Genomic DNA, 21,564 nt, shown 5'->3' with positions numbered 1-21,564 from the left:
AAAGGAAAATCTTCATAATTTATTGGAAAAAAAAGGAAGGGGGAAACAGAAAGGGGGTGGGGATGGGGGAGGGAGCTCACGACCTAAAGTTGTTGAATTCAATATTCAGTCCGGAAGGCTGTAAAGTCCCTAGTCGGAAGATGAGGTATTGTTCCTCCAGTTTGCGTTGGGCTTCACTGGAACGATGCAGCAAGCCAAGGACAGACATGTGGGCAAGAGAGCAGGGTGGAGTGTTAAAATGGCAAGCGACAGGGAGTTTTGGGTCATTCTTGCGGACAGAGCTATACCTTGAGTGCCCTACCATCTATTCTTAATTAGCACATTCGTTTAGATAATATCACCAACTTTAACTTTAACACCTATGTGTTCTATTGTACTATTGTCGTTGACATCTTTTGATGATCTGCTTCTATCACTGCTTGTTTGTCCCTACAACCACACCCCCCCCCCACCTCTCTCTCTCTCTATCTCTCCGCCCCCCACACACACACCTTAAACCAGCTTATATTTCAACAATTTCTTGGACTCGAACTCAAGTTCTGTCGAAGGGTCATGAGGACTCGAAACGTCAACTCTTTTCTTCTCCGCCGATGCTGCCAGACCTGCTGAGTTTTTCCAGGTAATTCTGTTTTTGTCTCAGATCTCTGACGTCTTCCAGGGTCCACAGAGGCTACAGGGTTGGCTCCTCAGGGACAAGGGCTACCCGCAGTGGATGAGACTCATGCTGCAACTTGTACTTTAGTGGAGCAAAGCAACGAAATGTTGAAAATGAGGTCCTGGTGCCTGGACAGATCTGGTGGATCCCTGCAATATAGAGCACAGAGAATGTCATGCATTTTCGTCACCTGCTGCACACTTTACAACCTGGCGTTGCAACGGGGAGAGGAGCTGGCTGAGGAGGAGATAGAGGAGCTGCAAGTCTCTCCAGTAAGGAGGATGCTGATGAGGATGTGGGTGAGGAGGTCCTCTAAGATGAGGATGAGGATGATGAGGCCATCACACCAGCCAGGCGAGGCAGGCGCGCTCAGGAGACCTTCATAGCTGCTAGACTCATGGAGGATGATGACAACATGCAGTGAGGAGACACCATAGACCCTCACATTGTATCCGTGAATGTTTGACTCCTGTCTGGCTGATGACAGTGCACATACCCTCTGTGATAAGGTTCCTGTCATGGAGAGGCAGCGGATACCCATAGTCCCTACATTCCAGGAGGGTGATGGCGACATGCAGTGGGGACACTCCAAATACCCTCACATAGCTTATGTGAATGTCTGGCTCTTGTCTAGCTGATGACACCTCGCTTGTGCTCTGTGAACAGGGTCATATCATGGAGATGCAGTGGGGAAACTTTAACTTCTCCTGATCCTATGGCATCCTTTGTGGGCTGAACCCTTCAGGACCACACTGTCACTGGACACAGATGCTGATGGGTTGTGGGGGGCTGCCGAACCTCAAAGATGCAGGGAGCACACACAGAGAATGGTGGAACTCTGTGCCACTGGCCCAGGACTTTCTGGCAGCAATGATAAGCCCCAGTGAGGTGCAGGCATGACTGATGTGAGTAGTGACAGTGAAGTGCTGGGAAGGTTGCACAAAGTACAGGGAAGAGGCCCTGGACTGATATACCTGCATTTATCTTGTGCAGGGACCAAGATTTCACATCTGAGTGACACAAACACTTCTCATCAGATCAAGGAGCCATAGGCAGGGAAGACATTCTTGGGAGTTTATTTACAAGAGAGAACATTATGTACAAGTGATTAACACCAATGCCCAGGCTGTACAATGTAACTTCATCTGAATAGGAACAGATGGAAACGTCTTTGTACTCGAAAGAGTTACATCTTCTTAACCTTCCTAACCCTGCCACTATGTCTTGGTGCTTCCTGGACATCCACAGCGGAGATGGAGGCAGCCTGCTGACTGCTACGCCCTCTGCGTGATGACCTTGATGGGCATCCTCTGGAGGGTGGAGACCTGGAAGGCGCCAGCCTGCTTTCGGGTCTTGCTGTGTGGCAGTGGCACCCTCCTCAGCCTGTGGAGCTGGAGCTGCTGGGGTCACAGGAAGAGGGAATTCTGATGGTCCGGACACTCCCGGAATCACCTGAGTGGATGACTCCGGAGTATGCACCTGCTGATCCTCCTCCCTATGGATGCCTAAGGGCCCTTGGCTGACTCCTTGAGGAAAAGAGGAAACTGGAGTGAGATTGAACTGCCCCACACGCCTCTCGCATTGACACTGTTGGAGGCCAACAATGTCATCAGCGATAGAGCTCAGCCCGGGCAGCAGTGCTGGACCCATGTCCTGGATCAAGGTTCCCTTGGCAGCCGCCAAGCTACTAGTGTTGACCTCAGTGCATTGGCATGCTGGCACTATCACCTCAGACTGAAGATGGATAAACTCCCCCCTTTAACAGCCATCAGTTCCCAGCAGCTTCCTATCCCTTGAAGAGTGCTAGCCCTTTGCAGGGGCGGCCTTTAAGTATGGCGCCCAGTTTGCTGAGGCCTGAGATGACAGCAGGGCGGGCAAATCAGAGGCCACCCCGCCAGTGACCTGGCGTGTTTCCCCGGAATGCATAATTAATAAGGTGGGATTGGGACAATATATCACGAAAACCTGCCATTGCAGCCAGCAGGTAAAATATCCTTTTTCTCATCCGCTACCGTGCTTAGTGCTAATCTGGGATGATTCTGCCCTGAACCTCAAACGTTTAAAAGATGGGACAAACAAATTCAATGCATTTACCTCAATAATTAATCAGAATAACAATGCGACTGCCCACCTTTACTTACATTCATATTTTCATGGAAGCACTGTACTGTTTTCTCAGAGGGTGCAGAGGCTGTGGTAGGTGGTTTATCCTGTACTTTTCTTCCCCCACTTGGTGCTACTAGTACTGCATGTTATGACATGTTATGTCGAACAGAAAGACAATGCCACCAATATGATACTTTGCGCTAAGTTTGTGACAATTTGATGGCCTCTGGAGCTTGAAACCTCAAGTCTCAGCTTCAGAGGCAGCATTACAACTGTGCTGACAAGTCCCTGAGTCCCAGCCCTGTGATTCTGCATGGAAAAATACCTAGTCTGCAATGGTGGGATTTAAAAAGCAAACTAGAAAGAAATGTTGGTGGTGTTTTCAGCACTTTAATCTCCAACAACTGCCTTCAACTTACTTGGAGTGCCATCTGAAGTGCTTTTGAAGAGGTTTGTCATTTTATAACTCATTTGAAGACTTCATCCTGGCAGAAAAAGCCTTTCTCTGACTGCAGCTGCAGGGTTGATAGTTGTCTGCCTCATGTATTTTCCCTTGGAGGTAATTTGGGTCAATTTCATCAGTATTACTTAAAGAGGACAAGTACAATAATTGTGCAAATAGTTATCATCCTGATGGAGTGTACGGGTCTGCAGCTGGAGCAGTGTCATTGTCATGGTTTTCTGATAGTTTTCAAGTCATCCTGGCGTAAGTAATTTGCGCAATTAAACCAGAATGACAGAGTTCCAGAAAAGTGGTTGCTGGCCTGGCTTTAATGATACTGCAAAAGGAAAAGACTGTAGCCACATAATGTGAACATTTCTTAGTCAGTGCCAAAACATCTGCCTGCTGAATGGAGATGAAAGCCTTTGCAAAAGCTGGGCTTTGACTGCCAATGAAAGCAGGATTATATATTGACCACACATATACTTCCTGAGGCCTAAACCAAAAAAAGAATGATCAGTAAGTTCTAACTTAAGACCATAAGACATAGGAGCAGAAATTAGGCCATTCAGCCCATCGGGTCTGCTTCGCCATTCAATCATGGCTGATAAGTTTCTCAACCCCATTCTCCCACCTTCTCCCTGTAACCTTTGATCCCCTTACCAGTCAAGAACCAAACTATCTCGGTCTTAAATACACTCAATGACCTGGCCTCCTCAGCCTTCTGTGGCAATGAATTCCATAGATTCACCACTCTCTGGCTAAAGAAGTTTCTCCTCATCTCTGTTCTTAAAGGTCTTCCCTTTACTCTGAGGCTGTGCCCTCGGGTCCTAGTCTCTCTTACTAATGGAAACATCTTCCCCACGACCACACTATCCAGGCCTTTCAGTATTCTGTAAGTTTCAATCAGATCCCCCCCTCATTCTTTTAAACTCCATCGAGTATAGACCCAGAGTCTTCAAACGTTCCTCATATGTTAAGCTTTTCATTCCTGGGATCATTCTCATGAACCTCCTCTGGACTCTCTCCAGGGCCAGAACATCTTTCCTGAGATACAGGGCCCAAAATATTCTAAATGTGGTCTGACCAGAGCTTTATAAAGCCTCAGCAGCACATCCCTGCTTTTATATTCTAGTCCTCTTGAAATAAATGCCAACATTGCATTTGCCTTCCTAACTACCAACTCAACCTGCAAGTTAACCTTAAGAGAATCCTGGACTAGGACTCCCAAGTCACTTTGCACTCCAGATTTCTGAATTCTCTCCCCATTTAGAAAATAGTCAATGCCTCTATTCTTTCTACCAAAGTACATGACCTCACACTTCCCCACACTGTATTCCATCTGCTACTTCTTTGCCCATTCTCCTAATCTGTCTAAATCCTTCTGTAGCCTCCTTGCCTCCTCAATACTACCTGTCCCTCGACCTATCTTTGTATCATCTGCAAACTTAGCCAGAATGCCCTCAGTTCCTTCATCTAGATCATTAAATTATAAAGTGAAAAGTTGTGGTCCCAACCCTGACCCCTTCGGAACTCCACTAGTCACCGGCCGCCATCCTGAGAAGGACCCCTTATTCCCACTCTCTGCCTCCTGCCAGACAGCCAATCTTCTATCCATGCTAGTACCTTGCCTCTAACACCATGGGCTGTTATCTTACTGAGCAGCATCCTGTGCGGCAACTTGTCAAAGGCCTTCTGTAAGTCCAAGTAGATAACATCCATTGGCTCTCCTTTGTCTAACCTACTCGTTACCTCCTCAAAGAATTCTAACAGATTTGTCAGGCATGACCTCCCCTTGATGAAACAATGCTGACTTTGCCCTGGCTGATCTTCCACTGCAACTCCACTTTCCTGTCCACTCCTCATATCCCCAGAAATCTATCCATCTTAGTCTTGAATATATTCAACGACGCAGCATCCACAACAACCCTCTGGGTTAGACCATTCCAAAGATTCACAACCCTCCGAGCAAAGAAATCCCCATCCCAGTCCCCAACGAACAGCTCCCCCCACCCTGAGACCGTGCACCCGTGCCCCCAATTCCCCACCCAGGGGAACATGCCCTTGCACCCACCCCGCCAGAACCCCGCTTGTTTCAATGATATCCCCTCCCACCCCTCCAAAGTGCAGAGAAAGAAGACCCAATCCATTCAGCATCCCACCACAGGACAACCACACCAACCCAGGGATCAATCCAGTGAACTCTCCCTGCACCGCCCCCAACGCCAGCATGCAAATGCATATGCAAACAAGGAGATCAAAACTGCACACAGCATTCCAGCTGTGGAACTGGCAAAACCCCAAACAATTAGTGGCGAATTTACTGTGAAACAAACCGTGCAATGGCAAATGACAGGGGCCCTCAAAATGAGCCAGTGATATAAAAGCAAAATACTGCAGATGCTGGAAATCAAACAAAAATAAAAACAAAAATAACTGGAAAAAGTCAACAGGTCTGACAGCATCTGTGGAGAGGGAAACAGAGTCAACGCTTCGAGTCCGTATGATTCTTCATCCGACTCGAAACGTTAACTCTGTGCTCCTCTCCAGAGATGCTGCCAGACCCGCTGAGCTCCTCCAGCTACCGCTGTCTTTGTTCCACTCAGTGATATGTTGACTTGCCCTCACAGTTTGTCCAGATAACACCAGCAGGACATATCACATGCAGGACTGATGCTGCTATTTAATTGAACCCTCAATCCTGATGTTGTTTTGCGAGTCTGTAAATATATAATCAATAAAGATGCTGTTGGACGCTGAAATGGCGATTGCATACTGATCTAACCCTTTCCACTTAACTTCCTTAAGCCCTGTCTGTGGACTGGAGATTAACAATCAATTATTTAAAGGATTCCAATGCAATATTCGCGTCTGGAACAATACTGCTTGTATGAGTGTCGGGCATGATATAATTTAGCAATGAAAGAACAGGTATCCGTGTCTACGGCAGTATCTGCATTATTTGGAGCCTTAGTTTCACATTATTTTAAAGAGAGTACAATAATCCTTCTCCTGTCATGATTAATGTTGGTGAAGGTACAAATACACATTAAATTAATATCCCTATTAAGTCAATCTAAATGTAGAGTGGGTATACAGATGTCTACACTATGGACAGACCCATGTATGTGGAAACACATATTCCAGCACATCTTAAGTTTGATGAATGTTACATCCTAAAGAAGCACAAGTGCAATGCCAAAGGGCCTGCAGAGTGATCTTCAAAATAGTACTCCTGATAAGGGCCCAGGTTTTCGTGGAGTCAGCACAACTCTCGAGCCAATTAAAAATGGCAGGCAGGACCTGATTCTGGGATTCCTGCCCCCATTCCTGGCGCCTCCAATTTTCACTGGCAGAGGATAAGGATGCATGTAGCAATACTGCACCCCAACCTGGATGGCTCCATTGCAGGGTAGGGAACTCATACCCGTAGTGTCCCTTCCTTGACCCCTCCATACCACCTCAGTGCCTGCTCATGTCTCCCACCCACCCCATAGCTCCTTGTAGCCCCTATGCCATCTCATGCCCCCACCCAGCCCTATGGGTCCTCATACCCTCCATACCAACTCCCACGGATACCCTTCCATGCCCATTCACCCACTATGTACAGAACCAATGAATCATAGAGTAACAATGGCATGGGTGGAACTGCTCAGTAAAAAAATACCCATTCACAAATCTTTTTCTGAAAAAAAAAACTGCTATTCCTACAACTCTATAAAAAAAAGTCAATCAGGCAGACCGTTGTAGTAACAATAACAGAGGCTTCAAATACTTCACATCTCTTAATCTTGTGCAAATAAACATTGAGACATTGACAAAAGAGATCACAGCAAGAACTTATGGTGTCCACTTAAGGATGTCAATCAAGCAAAGTCAACCATTCTTTACAGTTGTTAAGAAAGAACCCCTGGCTGAGATAAACCTTTTATGAGACTAAGCTCTCAACCAAACATGTAAAATGACGTCAGATGTAAGAACTCATTCAGTAGAACTGGGTCACCCCATTATGTATTTTCCTAGGTCAATTACCCACAAAGATAATTTGTCAATCTTTCCTTTCTCTATACACGTATGATCCAAACCAGTGTAGGTCTTACACATTAGACTATGTGCATTACTATATTCTGTGTATAATGTGTCATAAATTTTCTATATTCCTGATTAATTACAATGACAGAATGATCAAATCTGAGCTCTTCCATGTTTGTGAATCATGCACATGTGTTATATGTTATGAAGTAATATAACTATATTATATGCACCTCACATTGTAAGATTAATCAATCTGTATCGAAAAAAACGTTTTCCACCTTTGAATGTGTAACAGACACAAAGATAAAAATTCATCATAAATATTGAAAAAAAAACTCAAAACTCCAAATGATTAAACGATTACTCTCAAGAAGAGCAGGAATTACAACTGATATTGCAATTGACCACGAGAGAAATATATTGGACAATTCTATACCGTAGTTTGATTATACACTTCTATTAACTTGACTTTAGTTCCTCACCTGCTTCTAATCAAATGCAACACTAAACATTTCCAATAAATTCATTATAGTGAACAGATTGCTTATCACAAAACTAGAAGCTCCGAATTAATTTCAGAGTGACTTTCCCCTGGCTTGTTGGAAAAGAATCATGTATCTACATCGTATTTACAAAATAGTAAGATAATGTACCAAAAGTATATGACACATACCTATAAAATTGGGGAGAAAGGCAATCTGCAGACCATGTGTTATGATCCCAGCTGATGTTATAACTGGACAAGCCTGATCCCAGAGTGGAACCCAAGCTTGATAGATCCTAATGTTTATTTGTTTGTTTAGAAGCGTGGAGAGGGGCTACTGAACAGAGTCACCGGAGTCAGCAAATGAACTTTCAACAAAAGAATGAAACATTTATTAAACAAGAAAAGATGAACTATCTTACAATGATCCTTCACCCACAACTATACCTTTAAAGGTATACACAGATTTGTAAGTATAACACAAGTTACAGAACTATCTTATACTCTAATGTTCACAGTAAGTACACAGTCCATGTATACCACTAGGCAACCTGTGGTCTGACACGCCACACTCTGAAACCAAGTGACGAAGTCACCCCAAACAGATGCTGTGGATCTCTTCTCAACTCCACCCAGACACTTGTCACACTGTGAGCCAACCAGTCTCACTGAACTCTGTCTTTCACACAAGGGTTTCCAATCTCCACTCTCCCAAACCGACACCTTCCGCAAGGGTTCACCTCTAGGGTTTCGAATTCTCCTTCCGATGTTCCTCTCCGAGGGTCACCACATGCATTCAAGCTTTCTTTCATACTCTCTCTCTCACTGACTCAGCTGTCAACAGTACGCCATTGCTTCACGTGCCCACAGCAAAGAGTTAAAGACCTTCAGTTGTTTCTTTGGACTTCTAACTTTTCCCAAGCCTTTATCTCCTTAAGTTTGAAGCTTAGAGCCTTTCTCTGCCTCACTCTTAACTTCACATAACAAGACCTTTTCCAGGTTCCTGCCTTCATTTAATTAGAGGGTCTTCTTAGGACTTTTCCCTGTTCCATTCCCCTTGGATTTAGGGACTTTCTTCTTTAGCATGGAGCTTGCTATCTGTCCCTTTGCTCCAGTCTCTCTCTGGCAGCTACTTTCAACCACCTTTGGTTTGGGGCTGGCTGTCTGTCCCTTCTAGGTTGCTTCTGCTTGGCAGCTGTTTTCAAACTGAACTCAAAACTGCTGCTTCCCCCTCCTTCAAATGGTGCCAAAGGATCTTTAACATCAGGTAGACAATGCATTAATTTAATGTGTGTTCTGAAGAACCCACTTCCAACAGTGTGATGCTCCCTCAGCACTGCGCCCCCTCAGCAAGACACGGCAGGTATGGGCTCAAATCTTGATGTGTGGTTTGATCCCACAACTTTCCAATTCAGAGCAAAGAGTGCCACCAATTGGTCCAAACTGACATGAACAAACTAACATATATTAGCATTTTCTAAAAATCAATAAAAAATCAATATCTGGACTCCCTTAAACAACAAAATGAGAAGGATCAACACAACAAAAAGACATTGAGAAGACATAAGTTTCTTAGGAGAGTTTCCCTGAACACTTTCTGTGGACAATTGCACATCCTAATATATGTAGGTTAAATTTTGTTCAACCAGGTGTCTGGTACTTACAGAAAATCATCATCATATTTAAGAGTTTCCAGAAATCCACACAGAGAGTCTGCTTATCTGGCTGTAGGAGCACATGGTCTGTAGAGATGCACCTCAATTTTCCACATCTGGAGTACTTAGGAACAGATTGGCCAGAGCCATGGCCTACATGTACTGTGACACCTTAACCAGCTAAAGCCACGCAGTCATTGTCCAATCAGGACCCCTGTATTAGGTCTTGCAGGATTATCTGGAACTACTTGGAAAGAATCATAATCCCAGTGACAGGCAGAGTTTCCAGACTCCATTACTTAACCTGATTGGCTGCTGAATCAGTAGATTGGAGTATTGCAGAGCACCCTGTTTTACCTAATCTGCAAAAGAGGGTTGGCTTGATTCATCCTACAGCCACTGAACCCTAAAGATAGCCAGTTACATCTTCCCTCAAGGAGGCCAGTGTGATGTATAGCAGGTATAGAACTCTCCTGTGCAGCATGGTGAGAAGCAAAACTCCTCAAAAATTGTATGAAGCACATATCCTCCTGACCACAACATTGACACATATCACATCCCCTAGGTTGCTGGTTCCACAAATTGAAGGTGCAGAACTTCAGCTGCCTCTCTGAATCACATTCATGACAGTCATCAAATGCTGGATATATAAAAAAAAGGACTTGCATTTATGTAATGCCTTTCTTGCCAATGTGTTTCCAGGTAACGCCTTCCAGCAGCTGATTCACTATACAATGGACAATGGACATCTGCTTTCCGTAAGATAGAATGGCCTATTTCACATTTTATCCCTTTTAGGTCCACTCATGTCATGTGCCATTCTTCGGCCATGGTGGTAACTAGTAAATCTGCCCTGTGACCTCAATCAGTTTTAATGACATATTTCCAAAATATTTCAATAATGAAGACAACATTCCAACAGAATATAAATTGCAAGCTGTGAATATAAAAGCATTTTTTCGTAATGAAACACATTGGAAAATATTTCCAGTGGTCTGTTTACCTTTCTCTGATGTTTTCTTCTCAGTTGCAGTTGTTTCTTCAAGCAGAACTTTGTTCATATAGATATATTCCTCCTCTCCAGCTACAAATTTAAGCATAAAGTAGTATATTCTAGTTTCTGTTTCAAGTGGAAAATTCATATTTTAAAATATAAATGAAGAATAACTATTTAATAACTGCACGATAAAAACACATGAAAAAATTGAAAGATAAAAGATCATTCAACTTAGCAGGCCTGCTCTTTCCAACAGATTAGAGTCAACTTATTTGATTATGGATGCCACCCAATCTACCCAAAGGTTATGTATAAAGTTAAAGAGACTCTAATCTAACCTTAATTCCTTGTATGTGCGAAAGACAATGTTCCAATTTCAGAACACTGGGGTGGTGGTGGCATAGTGGTATTGTCACTAGCTAGTATTCTAGAGACCTAGGGTAATGCTCTGGGGACCTGGGTTCAAATCCCACCATTCTTTAAAAATCTAGAATTAAAAGTCTGATAATGACCATGAAACCATTGTTGTAAAAACTCATCTAGTTCACTAATGCCCTTTAGGGAAGGAAATCTACCATCCTTACCTTACCTGGTCTGATCTACATGTCTGGCCAATATGGTTGACTCTTAAATACCCTCTGAACAAGGGTAATTAGGAATAGGTAAGAAATGCTGGCAACACCCACATCCCATGAATTAATTTTTTAAAAAGTTTCATGACCAGTTGTGTTCTGTTCTGCACCAAGATAGGCTCAAACTGCTTGAACCCTTCATAATATATTCCATAGCAATTTCTGAACAGAATTATTTGAAATCTCTTGCATCAGTCAATGAGCAAGATGCCCAGATTACCAAAGTCATCATACTTGTGGTACTCTTGTATGTGATGCATCAGCTGAACTTTTCATTGTAGCACTTGTTAGTCAGAGGTTTGTGGGTTCAAACACAACTTCAGAACATAGGGCCAAATTATACAAGGCGTCGGATTCCCATCCTCTCTGGCTAAAAGGTCAGGAGCCCACTGAAGGGAACATCAGCTGCCCTGCAGCCATTTAACATCCAATTGGCCATTAATAGGCTGCAGCCATCCTGGATCAGCAAGTTAGGAAAAAAACATTTTTTTCCCCCCAAGTCAGAGTGCAGCAGCTCTCCAGTACTTCAGGACAGTGATGTGCAGTGTAGATCAGGATTTAGGTACATGTTTGGAGGTTTCACTGGAGGCCAAAATGGCAGGCCTGGGGGGGCATGGGGGGTGCTGGAGATTCAGAGGCCCTGGGGCAACCTAAGGGCAGGGGGCTAAAACCTTGGGAGGCCAGTTAAGAAGGGACCCACCCCTGCCCATCATCAGTCTATGCAGGGATATCTGCCTGGTAGGGCAGTTGGCATGGACCTCTCCTTCTGCCGGATAAATCCCGGTGGCAGTGGGTTGAGGCCCCTAAGTGGGCATTAATTGCCCACTTAAGGACTTCAGTTGGCCCACTGGGAGATGGGTTGCCCGATGCCCAGCACTTGTAAACTTGCGATGGGAGCAGGGGCAGGTGGGTAGGCGGTAAGCTCATTGGATATAACAAATCCCCTTCACCTTCGAACCCATCAGCGGAGGAGTGCTAAATCCAGCCCATAACCTAGACCGATGTGCAGGAAGACCCCAAAGCACCACAGGTAAAAGTTCTCCTGACCAACATTCCTCCCTCAGCTACTACCATTGTTTGTAAGATATTGTGCGAATATGATTTCTACATTTGTTTACACAACACTCACTGTCTATTAAAAGCACTTAATTTACGTGAAGCAATTGAAGCATTTCTGGTTATTGTGAGCTACTATAGGGCAAGTAGCCTTTATCCATGAATCTGAAAACTGAACGCACCACACTTTTTTTGAACCCCATTGACCTTTAGCGTGAGAGGTCCAGTTGTTTGCATTGTTCAGCTTGCGATTTTTGTGGTGAACATGTCAAAAAGAATAATTACAGGTACCCTGTATTTATTACCCAGTGATACAGCTTATTTCTTAGCCATTTTATTTACATTAGACTATAGCTAGCTTAGGCTTAGGTTCTGTAATGTAAGTTTATATGTGATATCCGAAAACGGAATTATCTGAAATCTGCAATACAATCGGCTCCTAGAGTTTCAGATAAAGGATACTCTTTTTTTAATTCATTCATGGGATGTGGGCTTCACTGGCTAGACCAGCATTTATTGCCCATCTGTAATTGCCCTTGAGAAGGTGGTGGTGAGCTGCCTTCCTGAACCGCTGCAATCCATGTGGTGTAGGTACACCCAGTGCTGTTAGGGAGGGAGTTCCAGGATTTTGACCCAATGACAGTGAAGAAAAGGGAATATTTGCAAATCAGGATAGTGATTGGCTTGGAGGGGGACTTCCAGGTGGTGGTGTTCCATGTGTTTGCTGCCCTTGTCCTTCTAGATGGTGGCAGTCATGGGTTTGGAAGGTGTTGTCTAAGGAACTTTAGTGAGTTCCTGCAGTGCACCTTGTATATAGTATACTCTGCTGCCATTGTGCGTTGGTGGTGGAAGGACTGAATGTTTTAGATGGTGGATGGTGTGCCAATCAAGTCGACTGCTTTGTCCTGGATGGTGTCAAGCTTCTTGACTGTTGTTGGAGCTGCACTCATCCAGGCAGGCGGAGAGTGTTCCATCACACTCTTGACTTGTGCCTTTTAGATGGTGGACAGGCTTTGGGGAGTCAGGAGGTGAGTTAGGATCCCCGCCTCTCACCTGCTCTTGTAGCCACCATATTTATATGGCTAGTCCAGTTCAGTTTCTGGTCAATGGTAACCCCCAGGATGTTGCTAATGGGGGTTTCAGCAATGGTAATGCCATTGAATGTGGAGGGACAAGGGTTAGATTCTCTCTTGTTGGAGATGGTCATTGCCTGGCACTTGTGTGGCATGAATGTTACTTGTCACTTGTATATAAATGAGCATTTTGTTGTCTTAATCTGTCTATATCATAAGGTACATTTCCCACTCTTGGACTTCCTGCACAGAGTATTTTACACTGGAAACTTATATATATATTTCCATTAGGGAAATATGAATGAAAATTGAAACAAGCTGCAAATGGAATGCTACCCTCCATTCTTAAATTCCAATTTCCACCTCCAGCATGTGATGTACTGCACTGGGAAAATAAAAGCAGATTTGCCCTACTTATCCCTGAATCAGGCAGTCAACATGATGCATGAGTCTCAGATTGACACTAATCAACAACAACAAAATAACTTGCATTTGGCGCAGACCAAAGACAGAAAAAATTATAAAAGCTGAAAACAATGTTATGTTTTAGCAACAAGTTACCTCAACCTCTGTTTTTAGACTTAATCCAGTAATTCTATTTCTTTCTCCATTTTGGTTCTAACTTGATATCCTTAATTGAAACATTGACACTGGTGTTAAAGAAACATCTATAAGTTCTCATATTCAAACTAATTTAGCTTTGATGAAATCTCAATAAACCCCAACTCCAACTGAAGCAAGCTAAATTGTGTGACATTTTTGTAGAATTTTCAACCTGAGAATCATCCTCATCACTCTTAATCATGTCTGACGCATTGATCGTCTTTTGAAGGTAGGATAGCACTTTGGAACTATATTCAGACTCACCAGCCTACTTTTAAATAGGATCCTAATATTTGCCAGGAGTTCTCCAGAGATTGTCCATACATCTATTCAGCTGCAAAACGCTTACTCTAACCTTAAAAGTTTACTGATGAAAAGAGTCCCATTCCTTTTTCTAAAGACTAGTGCATGCTGACAGTTCAATAAGAGGCCATTGCTTCCATATTGATTTAAAATAAAACTGGTTTCGAAACGCTTTCATACTATAAGCAAAAATGATCTCAATTAATCCCCTACAGTAATAAAGATTATGCAACAACAAAAAATGCTACAGTATGAAATATGCATGATGTTATCATTGCTTTATTGTTAAAGATTTTTGGTTGGAGCTCATACATGTACAGAATGACAATTTGATCTGCCTTGTGAATGTAGATAAGTATCAGTATGGAGAATTACATTATCATGTTGTTGCTATCCAATTAGGGACCATTGACATTTAAAGAGAAATCCAAATAACTTGTTTTAACCAATACAGCTTCACCACAAACTTCATCGTTTGTAAGAGAATTAAACAGAACAATCACAATTAACTTAAAGTGATTTATAAGTACGTATGTTATGCACTTAGGTTTACTTCTTACTTCCCCCAAGAATTCTCTTATACGACACAGCAAATAACTTAATTTATTTACTTTTATAGAGACCACCCATAAGTATGTCATAGTACTCTGGAAACTATTTTTATTCTCCTCAGCTCCAGCTATTCTCAGAGGGAAAACTTTCATTTACTATCTCTTGACTGTGAATACCTCCATCCCTTGTTCTGGTTACTTTTCCAATACTTCCAAGCTGATCTGCTTGTTCCTTTCTTTGCCACAAGACTCTGTGGAAATACTGTACATTCTTCTACTAGTTTTAAACCAGACAATCTTCAAGCTGCTATTCCTTCACAAAATTCAAACTGAGATTAAGTCTCACTCGTGTTCCACATAGTGAATGATAAAGTTAGTTTTTTGACTCTGCTTATAATGCAGGTCTATCTAACTGTCATTTACTTTAGCTACTTTTGAGTGAGCTGCAAACCACATGAGGTTCAGATCACAATTAACTTTCACAGCAAACACCCAGATCAATTGAAACCAGAGAACCTTCTTAAGCTCCACCCATCTCCTTAACAATGTAGCCTGTTCTGGGCTGTCCTCAAACTGACCTTTAGATTTATTATATCTCATTTATAATTTCTTCATTGATCTGATGAAGTAAGCGGACTTTACAGCCTTTCAGGGTTCACAATGTTTTTAAACCAATTTAGCTCTAACTCCCAAAACAAAAACCATTTCTATGGATTGCCATTGTTCTTGCAAACTTTGCAGGCATCACATCTCCAGCTCTTTAGCTAATTAAGACCACCTGATTCAAAACTCTATCTGCAGAACTTTCCCCTTGGCAATTTGGGGGGCGGAGCCCGCTCGCCGACTGGAAAATGATGCGGGATGACGTCGGGAGGAACCCCCAAAGTCATCCTGGTCCATTTAAATCTTTAGGAAAGCAGGCGGACAGCGAAATCAGCTGTCCGCCTGCCGACATGTTAATGGCCAATTGAGGCCATTGACAGGGTAATTAAAATAATTAAAGACCTGCTTGTCCAAGCTTAAGGCTGGCGGGCAGGCCAGGAGCCCCAGCGGGCTTCTGATAATACATGAAACCTCATCCATTGGCAGGTGGCAGCACAGTGGTATAAACTGGGAAGGGAGATGCTCTGGGAGACCCCAGTATCACCTCTGAACATGAAGTCCCATGGCATCAGACCAAACATGGGAAAGGAAACTTCCTAATGATCACCATCTCCCACCCTCCCTCAGCTGATGAATTAGTACTCTCCGTTGAACACCACTTGGAGGAATCGTTGAGGATAGCAAGAGCACAGGTTTGGGGACTTCAATATTCCTCACCAGGAGTGGCTCAGAGCTACCACTACTGGCTGAATCCTGAAGAACACATCTGCCAGACTGGGTCTGCGACAGGTTGTGAGAGAACCAACAAGCTGGGAAAACCTCAAAACCTCATTCTCACCAACCTACCTGTCGCAGGTGCACCCGCTCATGATAGTATTGGCATAGTTCTTGTCATCCCAGCTTCACACTGAGGATACAATTCACCAAGACTCCATTGATAACACCTTCCAAACCCATGGCCTCTGCCACCTAGAAGGACAAGGGCAGCAGATGCATGGGAATACCACCACCTTCAAGTTCCCTTCCAAGCCACACGCCATCCTGACCTTGAATGACTTTGCTGTTCCTTCACTGGGCCAAAATCCTGGAACTCCCTTCTTAACAGCACTGTGGGTGTACCTACACCACATGGACTGCAGCAGTTCAAGGCGGCGGCTCACTTCCCCCTTCCCAACAGCAATTAGGGACGAACAACAAATTTTGGCCTTGCCAGTGACACTCATGTCTCATGAAATGATAAAAATAATCTTCCATTGTGTTGTGTGGCACTACCACCACTTAATGGGATTGATTCCGAACAGATCTAACAGCTCAAAACAGGGGATCCATAAGGCACTGTGGGCCATCAGCAGCAACAGAATTATATTCAACCACAATCTGGAACCTGCATATCCTCACTGTACCATTACCATCAAGCCTTGGGATCAACCATCCTTAGTTCTGTTGAAGAGTCATACGAACTCAAAATGTTAACTGTGTTCCTCTCCGCAGATGCTGCCAGACCTGCTGAGTTTTTCCAGGTATTTTTATTTTTGTTTGGGATTTCCAGCATCTGCAGTTCTTTGCTTTTACCCTAATTGAGTGGTTTGATAATATGAGAGAGTGCCATGAGCAGCACTAAACATACCTAGAGCAGGATTTTTACCTCACTAGGGGAGCCCGCGATTGGGCTCCGACTGCAATTTCACGCTGGCTGGCCACTTAATGGGAAGCCAGTGTGAAAGGCGCACCAAGAGCCTCAGTATTGTCAGGGTGGAAATGGGAGGAGTGCGAGCGCTGAAGTGTGCACATGCGTGTGGCTGCGCTCAAAGAAAGCTCCCTGAAGGTACAGAGCTGCACCAGGGAGCTGAAGATTTTTAACATTACAAATAAAGAACTGAAAAATAAGGAAAACATGTCCCCTCATGCGACTCTGTCACATGAGCAGGGACATGTTAAAAACGAGTTTTGAAAGGTTTTATTATTTTTAAAACACTGGTCGAAATCTCACCCCACCCGTGGATAGGGTTTTACAAAAAATGCAAAGGCCGCTTGGCCTATTTGCCCGCCTGCCAACCAAACGGTTGGACGGGTAGCGAAAAATTTTATTCAATTCATTGAGTAAAGGTCTTAATAGACCTCTTAATTGTCAGTGGGTGCGCTGCACTGCCGCCTCTCACGTGCTCCCGCCGAGCAAAATATCGCGAGTGCCCGCAATGACATTGGGACGCTCGCCCAACGTCATTGCGCGTTGTTGTATTCCCATTCAGGTCGGGCACGCGCCCACCCGACAAGGGAAAGACTCTGCCCCTAAAATTGAGGTGCAAACATGGCACTAACTGCATGCTAAAACAGTGGAAGCAGCATGCAACAGACAGAACAAAGCAATCCCACAACCAACAAATCAGATTAAAGCTTTGCACTCCTGCCACATCCAATTGTGACTAATGGTGGACAATCAAACAACCAGTGAAGGAGGAGGCTCCACGAATATTCCCATCCTCAAAGATGGGGGAGCCCAGCAAACCAGTGCAAAAGACAAGGCTGAAGCATTTGCAAACATCTTCAGCCAGAAGTGCCGAGCGGATGATCCATCTCGGCCTCCTCCGGAGGTCCCCAGCATCATAGATACCAGTTTCCAACCAAATTCGATTCACTCCACATATCATCAAGAAATGGCTGAAGGCACTGGATTCGACAAAGGCTATGGGCCCTAACAATATTCTGGCAATATTACTGAAGGTTTGCGTTCAAGGACTAGCTGTGCCCTGAGCCAAGCAGTTTCTGTACAGCTATATTGTTTGCATTTATTCAACAATGTGGAAAATTGCCCACCTATGTCGTCCACAAAAAGCTAATCCAGCCAATTGCCGGCCCATCAATCTACTCTTTGTCATCAGCAAAGTGATGAAAGGTGTCATCAACATTGCTATCAGGTGCCACTTACTCAGCAACAATCTGCTCACCGACGCTCAGTTAGGGTTCCACTGGGGCCACGCAGCTCCAAACTTCATTACAACCTTAGTCTGAACATGGACAAAACAGCTGAACCCCAGAGGTCTGGTGAGACTGACTACCCTGAACATCAAGGCAGCATTTGACTGAGTGTGGCATCATGGAACCCAAGCAAAACGGAAGTCAATGTAAATCAGGGGGAAAACTCTCTACTGTTTGGAGTCATACTGAGCACAAAGGGAGATGGTTGTGGTTGTTGGAGCCCAATCATCTCAGTGTCATGACATTAATGCAGGAGTTCCTCAGAATAGTGTCCTAGGCCTAACCATCTTCCTTGTTTCATCAATGACCTTCCCTCCAACATAAGTCAGAAGTGGGGATGCTCACTGATATTCGAAGTGTTTACACAGAAGTCACAATTCCTCAGATACTGAAGCAGTCCGTGCCTACAAGCAGCAAGACCTGGACAATATTTAGGCTTAGGCTTATAAATGGCAAGTAACATTCATGCCACACAAGTGCCACGCAATCACCATCTCCAACAGCGAATCCAACCATCTCCCCTTGAGATTCAGCTGCATTATAATCGCTAAATCCCCTACCATCAACATCCAAGGGGTTACCATTGATCAGAAAGTAAACTGGACCAGCCATATAGATACTGTGACTGCTAGACAGAGGTCAGAGGCTGGGAATTCTGCAGCGAGTAATGCATCACCTGATTTCCCAAAATCTGTCCATCAACTACAAGGCACAAGTCATAAGTATAATGGAATACTGTTCACTTGCCTGAATGAGTGCAGCTCCAGAAACTTAAGTCACTCAGGCCAAAGCAACCAGCTTGATTGGCATCCCGTTCACCCTCTTAAACATTCACTCCCTCCACCACTAACGCACAGTGGCAGCAATATGTACCATCTACAAGATACACTGCAACAACTCAGCAGGGCTCCTTCAACAGCACCTTCCAAACCTGTGACCTCTACTGCCTAGAAGAACAAGAGCAGCAGACGCATGGGAACACCAACACCTGCAAATTTTCCTCCAAACCACACGCCATCCTGACTTGGAACTAGATCACCGTTCCTTTAGTGTCGCTGGGTCAAAAGCCTGGAACTCCCTCCCTAACGCTGCTGTGGGTGGACCTACACCACAAATGGCTGCAGCTCACCACCACCTTCTAAAGGACAATTAGAGAGAAGCAATAAATCTTGGCCTTGTCATCACATTCACATCCCATGAATGAATAAAAAAGGATGCCAAAAAAAAAAATCACATGATAATAACACTGGACTTAAATAGGTCTAATATGATATGGATGTGCCACACAAAGGAATACAGATGCTGTTACAATTCAAATTGGTTGATAGGCAGTAAGAAAGTAGGTCCATGGTGGATAGAGGACATTAGAAAGAGGTTTGTCAATATATTGATAAGTAGTTAACTGCCAAAGATAAAGCTGACTTTAGGAGAAATATGTGATCATACCCTCTGTTATAAAGCAAAGACACAGTCAGACAAACCAAAACGTGCAGAACGTGGCTTTGTTTGCATTGTCCTAGTTGAATCTTCATTAAATATCTTTCCTGCATAATAATATTTTTCTTAAAAGATATTTTTGACTACCCTTTCAGCTACATTTATCTTTACTGTTAATGTAGATATGTTTGACTAACAAAGCAATGAAAGAGCAGGGCTCTTGTCCTTATTACAAAAGTAGATGATAGGTGGGATCAAATCTAATGGGAAATTAGAGTCTTGGAAAATTTCTGAAACGTTGGACTCAGTAAATGACTGTCACCAACTCCAAATAGTAATGATACGTGGGAATATTATGAATATATGAGCCTTATTTTCCACATTAGCAACATCACGTTTGTATTCTGCATTCATCTAAAATCATATAAAGGAGATGATATAAAAATAAACTAATTTTCAACTAAAATTGCACAATATTTTCCCAGATCCCATCCAAAACATAAACTTATCTTTCTTTTTCAAATGTTGACTGTCTTCCTTGCATCTCCAGCATTTTCTATTTCTTTTTATTTCCTTGCAACCCATAGTAAAAGAGTCACTTGAAATAGAAGCGAAGGAGCTCAAGCAAATATTTATCAACCCCAAAAAGCTATTTCTTAAGGAGTGGCAGAAGAGATGACTTAGTGACTGGTGACCACTTCAATATCCAGCATGAAAAGAAATCCTGTAACAATACAGCAATTATACTGACAAGAAGGGCTTTGCCAGCTGCTGCACAAACAAGACACATTGACTTTTTGGCTGAAGGATGAACTCATACCTGCAATTTTCCCTCTTGTTTCATGCTAGGATGAATGCATTGTAAACCTTCCTGTCCCTTACCCCAAATGGCCATTTTTAAGTGGAGTCGAGGCAGTATCAGCAGAATATTCATGCGATCATACAGATTAGGAGCAGGAGTAGGCCATTCAGCCCCTCAAGTCTGTTCCGCCATTCAATAAGGTCATGGCTGATCTGAATGTAACCTCAACCCCACATTCCTGCCCACCACCAATAACCTTTCACCCCCTTGTTAATCAAGAGTCTATCTAGCTCTGCGTTAAAAATATTCAAAGACTCCGCTTCCACTGCCTTTTGAGGAAGAGAGTTCCAAAGACTCTCAACACTCAGAGAAAAAACTTCTCCTAATCTCTGTTTTAAATGAGCGATCCCTTAATTTTTAAACAGTGACCTCTAGTTCTAGATTCTCCCACAAGAGGAAACATCCTCTACACATCCACTCTGTCAAGACCCCTCAGGATCTTAAAAGGTTTCAATTAATTTGTCTCTTACTCTTCTAACTTCCATTGGCCTAAAATGTCCAGCCTTTTCTCGTAAGACAACCCACCCATTCCTGGTATTAGTCTAGTAAACCTTCTCTGGACTGATGCTAATGCATTTACATCTTTCTTTAAATAATACACTAGTACTGTACATAATACTCCAGATGTGGTCTCACCAATGCCCTCTACAAATGAAGCATAACCTTCCTAATTTTGTAATCAATTCCCCTCACAATAAACAATAACATTCTATTAGCTTTCCTAATTACCTGCTGTACCTGCATAGTAGCCTTTCGTATTTCATGCACTGGGACACCCAGATCCCTCTGAATCTCAGAGCTTTGCAATCTCTCATCATTTAGATTAGGCTATTTTTTATTCTTCTTGCCTAAATGAACGATTTCACGTTTGCCCACATTATACTCCATTTTCAGACCTTTGCCCACTCACTTAACCTATCTATGTCACTTTGTAGCTTCCTTATGACCTTTTTACGATTTACTTTCCTACCTTTGTGTTGTCAGCAAATTTAGCCACCATTCCTTTGGTCCCTCCATCCAAGTCATTTACATAAATTATAAAAAATTGAGGCCCCAGCCTGATCCCTGTGGCACACCAGTTGTCACATCCTGCC

General features: G+C 43.4%; 1 protein-coding gene across 3 annotated transcripts in view; it reads right to left on the bottom strand.

Annotated features, from left to right (window-relative positions):
* afap1l2 (actin filament associated protein 1-like 2) overlaps positions 1-21,564 on the bottom strand; it is a 261,920-nt gene that overhangs the window by 89,979 nt on the left and 150,377 nt on the right. For all 3 annotated transcript variants that reach the window (XM_041209202.1, XM_041209203.1, XM_041209204.1), the window contains one exon: positions 10,381-10,461. In XM_041209202.1, the coding sequence (XP_041065136.1) occupies positions 10,381-10,461 (81 nt within the window). The remainder of the gene's footprint in view (positions 1-10,380; positions 10,462-21,564) is intronic.

The sequence above is a fragment of the Carcharodon carcharias genome, chromosome 17 (genome assembly GCF_017639515.1).
Source record: "Carcharodon carcharias isolate sCarCar2 chromosome 17, sCarCar2.pri, whole genome shotgun sequence".
NCBI classification, from domain to species: Eukaryota; Metazoa; Chordata; class Chondrichthyes; order Lamniformes; family Lamnidae; genus Carcharodon; species Carcharodon carcharias.
This window is presented reverse-complemented; position numbering and strand designations above follow the sequence as displayed.